The 11746-nt window shown below is 41.2% G+C and overlaps 1 protein-coding gene across 2 annotated transcripts in view; it reads left to right on the top strand.

Annotated features, from left to right (window-relative positions):
- LOC139576203 (myosin light chain kinase 3-like) overlaps window positions 1–1855 on the top strand; it is a 34209-nt gene extending 32354 nt beyond the window's left edge. For both annotated transcript variants that reach the window (XM_071401974.1, XM_071401973.1), the window contains exons 12-13: window positions 877–1012; window positions 1153–1855. In XM_071401974.1, coding sequence (XP_071258075.1) covers window positions 877–1012; window positions 1153–1227 — 211 coding nt within the window. In that variant the 3' untranslated portion in view covers window positions 1228–1855. The remainder of the gene's footprint in view (window positions 1–876; window positions 1013–1152) is intronic.
- The last annotated feature ends 9891 nt before the right edge of the window (window positions 1856–11746 follow it).

The raw sequence follows: 11746 nt of genomic DNA on the forward strand, positions 1-11746 counted from the left end.
TTTACAAATTTTCTTTGAAAGACTGGGTCCTGAAAAAGGGACGTTTCTATTTTTGCTGAGTTTATATTGTTTTCCACTCTTTGTCCTCCCCACTCAATCATGGCTGTAGCACCATCTCATTTAGTAAAACGAAAAGGCCTATTGTTTATGTAAGGCAGGAATATTCCAACTGAATGCACCTCATTGCCACTGAATCACAATCGGACTGTTGATGGTTCATTTTGCCATTTGTCTAAATGGGTTATTTGAATATGTGCCATCAAATCCAAATGAGTTGAATAAACAGGATATAAAAGGTCAATAGAAAGTAGCACATTTGAGTCACATTTAAATGCAAACTACACTGCCAGGGCCTGAGTGAGTTGTGTGTGTGCTCCCACACTGGACTGTTCACTGAGTGGTCAGCTGGCAGGAAACAACGACAGCCCGGATTGCAGATGGCAACAGCCACCTTGTTGTTCTTTCTGTGCTGTGTCACCGTTAATGATCTGGTCATTCCTAATCGGGGCACTCAGTCGTGTGTTATTCACCCCAACACCCACTATCAGCCATGGTGAAAAGGATCATAGTGGGCTCATCATTAGCCTCCCTCTGTAGGCTTTATTTCTTTCCAGGGAATGGGTACATCTCTGCTGTTAGCAGCAGCTATTTCATGATAGGCTACCAGCATTAGATGAGGCATGGGTTACAGAGAATGTTTTCACCCCATAATGGCAGCGGCATTGAAAACTCTGTTTATAAACAGAAAGGATTAATACGGTTTTGGAAGTTGTATCGCATCGTGTAAAATTATAGTCAACCAATTCTCTTGATGAATATCCATTTTGTCCGTCAACCTATGTGTCTTGATACTCCTATCCTGGGTCTGTATTGTAGCAGTCGACTCAGTGCAACTGGCTGCATGAAGCATGCCTGGCTGAACAATCTGGAGGATAAAGCCAAATTACACCAGGTGCGGCTCAAGTCCCAAGTCAAGCTCCAGCGCTACCTGGCCGCTCATAAACAGTGGAAGGTGAGGACTGAAGCCTGTTACACATGTTCCCATGCGTCCCATCATAGGTCTACACATTGCATCTGTGTTACAGTGAATTGTCTGAATAATATTTTTTTGTAGGAAAGTGATCTAAATTCAATTATTCTACTTCCTTGCAGAAACACTTCTATGTGGTTGCTGCAGCCAACAGGCTGAAGAGGTTTCGCCAGAATCATCCCATAAACACTGTATAGCAGTGAGAAGACTGTCAAAGACTGAGTAGTTGTACCTCCATGGCAGGCATTACTGCCATTTGTGCTAGTTGGACTGAGGCAACAGAACAGGACGTGATCTGCAACAGTGTCTGGCATTGGTATGCAAATTGCAATGATGGACATTGAAGTGTACTGTAGTATTCTAATCACTTTTTATACTGTACAGTGCACAACTTTGTGCGGTCTTCCTGTTAGTGCTTACTAAATTACCCTGGGCTCACAGTGCGCTTCAAGCAGGTAGCTTACTACTTACTTACTTCGGTTTAATTGTTTATTTAATGACAACTCCTACTGACATGTTTGAACTGCTTTGCTGAATGTACATCACGTTGAAATCACAACGACACGTTTACAAGGCTTTCATTTTTGGTTTATTTAATATGGTAAGGGAATCTTTACAAATCACACAGATGACCTTGTCTTGTCAATCTTTCCTTCTGTGAAGGCTTTGAATGGGCTACTTGCTTGCATGCTACACAACCTGACTGACAGTACGGTGTTCCCATAGAGCATTATTTTGTGACAGTGTCCCCACCTCCACTTGAACTCACCAAGAATAACTCAATGACTATAAATGTTAATTTATTAAAATAAGTGAAGCCACAAATGGCCAGACTTATACTATTGTCAGTAGTCTGGCGCAGTGGAATCGCCATAACACCCATTAACACAAATGCTTCCAATGGTTTTTCCGCCATTCATTTTTCACATTGTGAATTTTTTTATTTAACTAGGCAAGTCAGTTAAGAACAAATTCTTATTTCCATTGACGGCCAAACCCTAACCCATGATGATGCTGGGCCAATTATGCCCTATGGGACTCCCAATCACAGACGGTTGTGATACAGCCTGAAATCAAACCAGGGTCTGTAGTGACGCCTCTAGCACTGAGATGCAGTGCTTTAGACCGCTGCGCCACTTGAATGACAATTCTAATTAAATTGTGTGTTAGATGTAGGCTTACCTTGGCGTGACGTTTTGATAGCTGTGTAATTCTCTCGGAGGTGAGTCATCAATATATTTGCCACAATTTACTCATTCGCAATGCTAATTATTGATAAAAGTCACCTTGTTCGAGAGAGATGTCTGGTTATCAAAACGTAGGAAGTAGTTCTAAAATCCCAGATGGAAAAATGAATGGTGAAAAAAACTATTAGAACCATTTCCAACTCATACTGTGGTCTGTCTAAATAAAAACAGTTGCTAATGCCAACTGGTAAGACTGTCTATCATCCAACATAAATTGTGAATGCCAAAACGCCACAGAATGTTAATCTTAACTGTACAAATCCAACACATTGACCAGCAACAGCACAGCAGAATTCTCTTAAAGTAAGTCTCATACACTGCCACTGAGGGGCAGAAAAGGCAAAGTCCTGTACGGAATACAAACATATCATGCTTGCTTACAAGGGTAAGGCTTATAGCATAAAACAACCATGGTTGAAACAATAAACCATGATAAAATAAATTATTTAAAAAACGAATAAAAACACCTTTCAGGTAACTTTCTCCAAAATCTGAAGTAAGCTCATATGTGCTTCATTACTAGACATGCACTTGCTCATTAGAGTTCACATGCAAAGAAAACGAGAGCTCCAGCCTCACTACTCAGCACTAGACAGCATTTTCACTGATCACAAGCCCAAGGTTGTGAAAACATTTCCACTTTATGGCTGAGCTGACTATCAAATTAACTTTTATGCATTGGCTTTAAGGGCATTTTCCAAGGTTCTTCGCTTCCACTCTTCGTAATCCTGTGTAGCGCACTCCTCAGAGTCCTCTTTCTGCTGCTTGTGAGATGTCGGCAGGTCTTCCTCTGAAAGGGAGGAGGAAAGGGCCTTGATAGACAGCACAAAATATTCCCTCGAACACTGTTTTAACCCCGCAATACAGCAAAGATTAAGAGTTACACTTTTCTAAGGACATAATCAGGAATTTGCTATGGTTATTATTTGGTCACACTTACCTTCCTCTTTTTATCCTATACTTTCTATGAGTGTGTCTTTTCTGTGCCGTTTTAACTGGCTTCTTCTATTGGGGGAAAAAATCAAGAGATACTTAAAGATCATACCTGGGAGAGAGGACCATACCTGAACTCACTCTACCTACTGCCAGCAGAAACTGATTTCAGCCACAACATTCGGAGATTACTTGTAATAGGCATGTTGTACGTAGCGATCGGGACATCCCTGATTGGGAGACCAACTCACTGAAGTTTTCAGTCCTAAAATAGAACATCCACTCTCTCCCACCAGGCTGTAACCACGACAACAATGAGAGAGAGGAATGACCTAGATTCTCTTTTCACCCAGGAAAGTAAAAATCCACACACTAGGGGCAAAAGTACAAATGGCCACTATGAAAAAGGCCACAATAATTCAAACCCCAGCTTTCTGAATCGTATGTCACAAAAAAAAGGTATTGTTAATTAACAGAACGTTAGTGCTCGGAAGTACGTTTTTAAATCCAAAGGCCCTTACTGGGCATTCACCCATTTCCCACCATATGTTAGTCAAACCCCTTTATCATATGACAGCAGACTTACTGCAGATGTCCTGTCCCAGTTTCTGGAGCTGGGTGCACAGCCTGTCAAAGATTCCTTTTAGCACCAGATGACGCTAACAGCCTCCTGTCCACTTTGATCTTCAAGCATCTGGAGAGATGTCCATGGGGATAGTGATTAGGTTTCATTAATAATCAGTGTTACTGTTTCTCCATAAACCATTCGACCTGATTATAATGGTTTATGGAGAAACAGTGACAGAAATACCGTAACACTCACTTGCATCCAGCGTTCAAAGCAGTTGTAGTGAAGAGTGGTTTTGACAGGTCCACATCTTTTTGCTGAGCAGCAGGAAGGCTCGCTTCATACCTGGAACATAAACATGGATTAATCTTATTAAATTAAAATATTTACATTGACAAATGTATGATATTTGGGACGGTGTCTTGTTCAGGAGAGAAGACTTGCTGAAAATAGTAGTTTACAAAATATTTGAAGAATAGTTGTGTGTTGGCCAGAGTAGGCTACTCTTCAAGTTCTCACCGTTCTAGTATTTGGGTTGCTACTTTGATTGCATCCATGCACCCAAACTGAACAGCAAGGTCTCTGAGTCCTAGGTGAGACTCGAGGCCAAGCATGCATTCATTCTCAGGCCTTCAGATTGCTTTGACACTGCTTCTTGTTCAACCCGGATAATTTGACGTCATATTCCTGAAGGAATAGCACAAAACCAGTATTCATAGGGCACGTTACCTGAGCAACACACCGAGGTAAAGACATTTTCAGGTTGAATATTCAACGGATATTCGCCTGTAGTTTTCCTTAGTCCACCAACAGCAGTTAGGGACCGTCAACATAGTGACAAATCACATTTTTCAAATTTCAATAGCTCTTTAACCATTACTCCAAACACTTTCAAAATTGGTTGTAGCTAACCCGATGGCATAGACGCACATTGCACACCCTTTAGTTTGTCCATTTTCATCTCACATGGTTTTCCATAAATTTTTCAAAATTTTGGCATTTCAATAGCTCCTTGGTCATGTGACCTGGTGACTTCAAACAAGGTTCAGAATGTCCACTCAGTGGGCCTACACATTGCACACCGTTTAGTTTGTCCATTTTCATCTCACATGGTTTTCCATACATTTTTCAAAATGTAGAATTTCAATAGCTCCTTGGTCATGTGACCTAGTGACTTCAAACAAGGTTCAGAATGTCCACTCAGTGGGCCTACACATTGCACACCCTATAGTTTGTCCATTTTCATCTCACAAGATTTTAAAATAATTTTCAAAATGTAGACTTTCAATAGCTCCTTAGTCATGTGATCTGGTGACTTCAAACAAGTTTCAGAATGTCCACTCAGTGGGCCTACACATTGCACACCCTTTAGTTTGTCCATTTTCATCTCACATGGTTTTCCGTGAATTTTTCCAAATGTAGAATTTCAATAGCTCCTTGGTCATGTGACCTAGTGACTTCAAACAAGGTTCAGAATGTCCACTGACTACCCTTCTATAGTACACACCCTTTAGTTTGTCCATTTTCATCTCACAAGATTTAAAATAATTTTTCAAAATGTAGAATTTCAATAGCTTCTTGGTCATGCGACCTAATGTCCGCTGACTACCCTTCTATATTGCACACTCTTGTTTGTGTACTGTAAAATCACGCGGTGTAACGTACATTTTTCATAGTTTCAAATTTGCAATAGCTCCTTGGTCATGTCAATTACACACCTAAGAAGCGTGCAGTGGATATACACCCATATTGCATAACCTCTAGTCATGTATCTTCTATATTGTTGTACATTATTATTCGTTTGACAATTAGGGGATTCAGTCCAGTGTTGTGTTGTGTTTACCCTTTTCTTTAATATTTATCTACAGTAATTGGTAGTTCTAAGTACTTATTTTCCCTGTTTTTTAATTTTTTCCACATTATTTAACAGTGGTAGACAATAGGAGAGAGACAGATAATATCTCCTTTCGTCGTTACTATCAACCATAAAGGAAAAGGGCAAAGTACGAGAGAATTATACACCTTTAATCTTTTCCAACATGTCAACAGACACTTAACTTCAATCAAGTATGAAACATTTCACCGTGTTAACTTTCTCTTTATCCCTGGTTGATGTACATGTCAGAGCCTCTTCAGTGTGGATGGGATATAGCATACATTTTCAACAACAAAGACTGCACTTCCAGTTTGTGTTCTTTACTCTGTTGAACTCTTTTGTCTTCATTCCTAGGCACAGCACATGGAACCTCAGTTGGCATGCAAAACATTCAATCAAAACAAAGTGTAACACGTTATAAATAATATCAAATATCAATGCAGAATGACGAATTAGCCATCCATTGTGTTATATCATAAATTGTCTTACATGCCGTCACTGTTGTCAAAAGATTATAAACATGTTAAATAAAGTTACTAACCCAGTCAGTCTTTGGGCCACATCCAGGTTCTTTATCAGTGGCACACATGAAGCAGTTGTTGGCTTTGTTGAACTCTGAAATCATAGGCATGAACTAAACCTATGGCTGTCCGACACAACTACATAAAAATCAAGAATTCACATTTACTTTGAATTAAATGTCATTACCAGACATTTTTAGTATATCCTCAGCCATTTCTTTTCGCAGTTGCTCCATGTGTTTTTGAAGGTTCCATATCAGTTTGGGAGGGGATGTTGGGGAAGTTCTGTGCAACTTCCTTGGCCATCTACACCAAACAATAAAATAGAGTTTTTTACCTAATTGTCACATAATACATAACCATTCATTATTGAGAATATAACTATCTAACCTGCATTATAAAGACCCCACAGCTGAAGGTGTCCTGCTGCATGGTGTGAGTTATTTCCCCTCCTTTCCACTTTATGTCCACCCAGTCGTCTTTTCCATGGCAGGATCTTCTCATTTTGAAGTATTCTCTTTTTTATGTAAAGATAATGGAATTATGATTAGTTATAGGCAAATGAATACACAATCCAAATTTGTATGCTGTTTTCCTTATCACTATAATCTAGTAGTAATTATTTATTAGTAGAGGTAATTTCCTTTATGCTCCATTCTACACACAGCCTAAATTATAGGCACTGAACCATTTACAGGACAATAAAAGTAGCATATAGGATCCAACCCTATATGAATAAATGTACAGTCGTGGCCAAAAGTTTTGAGAATGACACAAATATACATTTTCACAAAGTCTGCTGCCTCAGTTTGTATGATGTCAATTTGCATATACTCCAGAATGTTATGAAGAGTGATCAGATGAATTGCAATTAATTGCAAAGTCCCTCTTTGCCATGCAAATGAACTGAATCTCCAAAAAACAAAGCCACTGCATTTCAGCCCTGCCACAAAAGGACCAGCTGACATCATGTCAGTGATTCTCTCGTTAACACAGGTGTGAGTGTTGACGAGGACAAGGCTGGAGATCACTCTGTCATGCTGATTGAGTTCGAATAACAGACTGGAAGCTTCAAAAGGAGGGTGGTGCTTGGAATCATTGTTCTTCCTCTGTCTATCATGGTTACCTGCAAGGAAACACGTGCCATCATCATTGCTTTGCACAAAAAGGGCTTCACAGGCAAGGATATTGCTGCCAGTAAGATTGCACCTAAATCAACAATTTATCGGATCATCAAGAACTTCAAGGAGAGCGGTTCAATTGTTGTGAAGAAGGCTTCAGGGCGCCCAAGAAAGTCCAGCAAGCGCTAGAAACGTCTCCTAAAGTTGATTCAGCTGCGGGATCGGGGCACCACCAGTACAGAGCTTGCTCAGGAATGGCAGCAGGCAGGTGTGAATGCATCTGCATGCACAGTGAGGCAAAGACTTTTGGAGGATGGCCTGGTGTCAAGAAGGGCAGCAAAGAAGCCACTTCTCTCCAGGAAAAACATCAGGGACAGACTGATATTCTGCAAAAGGTACAGGGAGAGGACTGCTGGACCGGGGTACTGTCATTTTCTCTGATGAATCCCTTTTCCAATTGTTTGGGTCATCCGGAAAAAAGCTTGTCCGGAGAAGACAAGGTGAGTGCTACCATCAGTCCTGTGTCATGCCAACAGTAAAGCATCCTGAGACCATTCATGAGTGGGGTTGCTTCTCAGCCAAGGGAGTTGGCTCACTCACAATTTTGCCTAAGAACACAGCCATGAATAAAGAATGGTACCAACACATCCTCCGAGAGCAACTTCTCCCAACCATCCAAGAACAGTTTGGTGACGAACAATGCCTTTTCCAGCATGATGGAGCACCTTGCCATAAGGCAAAAGTGATAACTAAGTGGCTCGGGGAACAAAACATCGATGTTTTGGGTCCATGGTCAGGAAACTCCCCAGACCTTAATTCCATTGAGAATTTGTGGTCAATCCTCAAGAGGCGGGTGGACAAACAAAACCCCACAAATTCTGACAACCTCCAAGCATTGATTATGCAAGAATGGGCTGCCATCAGTCAGGATGTGGCCCAGAAGTTAATTGACAGCATGCCAGGGCGGATTGCAGAGGGATTGAAAAAGAAGGATCAACACTGCAAATATTGACCCTTTGCATCAACTTCATGTAATTGTCAATAAAAGCCTTTGACACTTATGAAATGCTTGTAATTATACTTCAGTATTCCATAGTAACATCTGACAAAAATATCTAAAGACACTGAGGCAGCAGACTTTGTGAAAATTAATATTTGTGTCATTCTCAAAACTTTTGGCCACGACTGTAGAGCGTTTGTAGACTTTAAGAAAAAAATATTAAGTGACAGTTTCATCAGTACGTGCTTAAAGAAAGTCATATCACAAAGATCACAGATGACAGTGCCCACCAAATCTATGACAATAGAGAACGAATTGTAAGCACCAAAGTGTGTTTGTCAAAATAATATCTGAAAATGTCAGTTGTTGAACATAATACTTCTATTTGCAATAGCAATTTATGATATATGCAGTTGAGGAATATTCCATGTACCAGCACTACATGTAGGACGGACATAAGACATTCCCACATACAGTATTTTTTTATTTTACCTTTATTCAACCAGGTAAGCCAGTTGAGAAGTTCTCATTTACAACTGCGACCTGGCCAAGATAAAGCAAAGCAGTGTGACAAAAACAACAACACAGAGATACACATGGAATAAACAAATGTAGAGTCAATAACACAATACAAAAGTCTATTAACAGTGTGTGCAAATTAAGTAAGATTAGGGAGGTAAGGCAATAAATAGGCCGTAGTGGCAAAATAATTACAATTTCGCAAATAAACACTGGAGTGAGATGTGCAGAAGATGAATGTGCAAGTAGAGATACTGTGGTGCAAAGGGGGAAAAATATATAAATAAAATAAATAACAATATGGGGATGAGGTAGGTGGATGTGTTATTTACAGATGGGCTATGTACAGGTGCAATGATCTGTAAGCTGCTCTGACAGCTGATGCTTAAAGATAGTGAGGGAGACATGAGTCTCCAGCTTCAGTGATTTTTGCAAATTCGTTCCAGTCATTGGCAGCAGAGAACTGGAAGGAAAGGCGGCAAAAAGAGGAATTGGCTTTGGGGGTGACCAGTGAAATATACCCCTGCTGGGGCGCGTGCTATGGGTGGGTGCTGCTATGGTGACCAGTGAGCTGAGATAAGGTGGGGCTTTACCTAGCAAAGACTTAGAGATGACCTGGAGCCAGTGGGTTTGACGACGAATATGAAGCGAAGGCCAGCCAACGAGAGCATACAGGTCGCAGTGGTGGGTAGTATATGGGGCTTTGTTGACGAAACGGATGGCACTGTGATAGACTGCATCCAATTTGCTGAGTAGAGTGTTGGAGGCTAATTTGTAAATGACATCGCCAAAGTCAAGGATCATCAGTTTTACGAGGGTATGTTTGGCAGCATGAGTGAAGGATGCCTTGTTGCGAAATAGGAATCCGATTCTAGATTACATTTTTGATTGGAGATGCTTAATATGAGTCTGGAAGGAGAGTTTACAGTCTAATCAGACACCTAGGTATTTGTAGTTGTCCACATATTCTTAGTCAGAACCGTCCAGAGTAGTGATGCTATGCGGGTGGGCAGATGCGGGCAGTGATCGGTTGAAGAGCATGCATTTAGTTTTACTTGCATTTAAGAGCAGTTGGAGGCCACGAAAGGAGAGTTGTATGGCATTGAAGCTCGTTTGGAGGTTAGTTAACACAGTGTCCAAAGAAGGGCCAGAAGTATACAGAATGGTGTCGTTTGCGTAGAGGTGGATCAGAGAATCACCAGCCGCAAGAGCTACATCATTGATATATACAGAGAAGAGAGTCGGCCCGAGAATTGAACCCTGTGGCATCCCCATAGAGACTGGCAGAGGTCCGGACAACAGGCCCTCCCATTAGACACACTGAACTCTATCTGAGATGTAGTTGGTGAACCATGCGAGACAGTCATTTGAGAAACCAAGGCTGTTCAGTCTGCTGATAAGAATGCTGTGATTGACAGAGTCGAAAGCCTTGGCCAGGTCGATGGATACGGCTGCACAGTGTTGTCTTTTGTCGATGGCGATTATGATATCGTTTAAGACCTTGAGCGTGGCTGAGGTGCACGTATGACCAGCTTGGAAACCAGATTGCATAGCGGAGAAGGTACGGTGGGATTCGAAATGGTCGGTGATCTGTTTGTTAACTTGGCTTTCGAAGACCTTAGAAAGGCAGGGTAGGATAGATATAGGTCTGTAACAGTTTGGGCCTAGAGTGTCTCCCCCTTTGAAGAGGGGGATGACCGTGGCAGCTTTCCAATCTTTGGGGATCTCAGACGATACGAAAGAGAGGTTGAACAGGCTAGTAATAGGGGTTGCAACAATTGCAGCGGATCATTTTAGAAAGAGAGGGTCCAGATTGTCTAGCCCAGCTGATTTGTAGGGGTCCAGATTTTGCAGCTCTTTCAGAACATCAGCTATCTGGATTTGGGTGAAGGAGAAATGGGGGAGGTTTGGGCAAGTTCCTGTGGGGGGTGCAGTGCTGTTGACCGGGGTAGGGGTAGCCAGGTGGAAACCAAGCCCAGCCTTAGAAAAATGCTTTTTGAAATTCTCGATAATCGTAGATTTATCGAATGTGACAGTGTTTCCTAGCCTCAGTGCAGTGGGAAGCTGGGAGGAGGTGCTCTTATTCTCCATGGACTTTACAGTGTCCCAGAACTTTTGGAGTTTGTGCTACAGGATGTACATTTCTGTTTGAAAAAGCTAGCCTTAGCTTTCCTAACTGCCTGTGTATATTTGTTCCTAACTTCCCTGAAAAGTTGCATATCGCGGGGGCTATTCGATGCTAATGCAGTACGCCACAGGATGTTTTGTGCTGGTCAAGGGCAGTCAGGTCTGGAGTGAACCAAGGGCTATATCTGTTCCTGGTTCTACATTTTTTGAATGGGGCATGCTTATTTAAGATGGTGAGGAAAGCACTTTTAAAGAATAACCAGGCATCGCACCTCTGTTTGAACACCTCTCCTGTCATTCATCCATTCCACATACAGCCATTTGCGGATCTTTTCAGTGTCCATGTGAAAGATAGTTATTGCGAGGATGGAACATTTGTTGACTTAAAATGTTTTTCTTAAACACCCATGTAAAATTAAGGCCTGCAAAGCTTACAGATTTAAGTCTAATAGCATGAGATGAAAGTAGACAAACATCAGAGTGTGCAATATGAAGGTATAGTCAGTGGACATTCTGAACCTTGTTTGAGGTCAGTAGGTCACATGACCAAGGAGCTATTGAAATTCTACATTTTGAAAAATTAATGTAAAACCATGTGAGATGAAAATGGACAAACTAAAGGGTATGCAATGTGTAGGCCCACTGAGTGGAGATTCTGAACCTTGTTTGAAGTTACTAGGTCACATGACCAAGGAGTTATTGAAATTCAAAAATTTGAAAAATTTATGTAAAACCATGTGAGATGAAAATTGACAAACTAAAGGGTGTGCAATATAGAAGGGTAGTCAGTGGACATACTGAACC

Source organism: Salvelinus alpinus, chromosome 5 (assembly GCF_045679555.1).
Source record: "Salvelinus alpinus chromosome 5, SLU_Salpinus.1, whole genome shotgun sequence".
In the NCBI taxonomy this organism is placed as follows: Eukaryota; Metazoa; Chordata; class Actinopteri; order Salmoniformes; family Salmonidae; genus Salvelinus; species Salvelinus alpinus.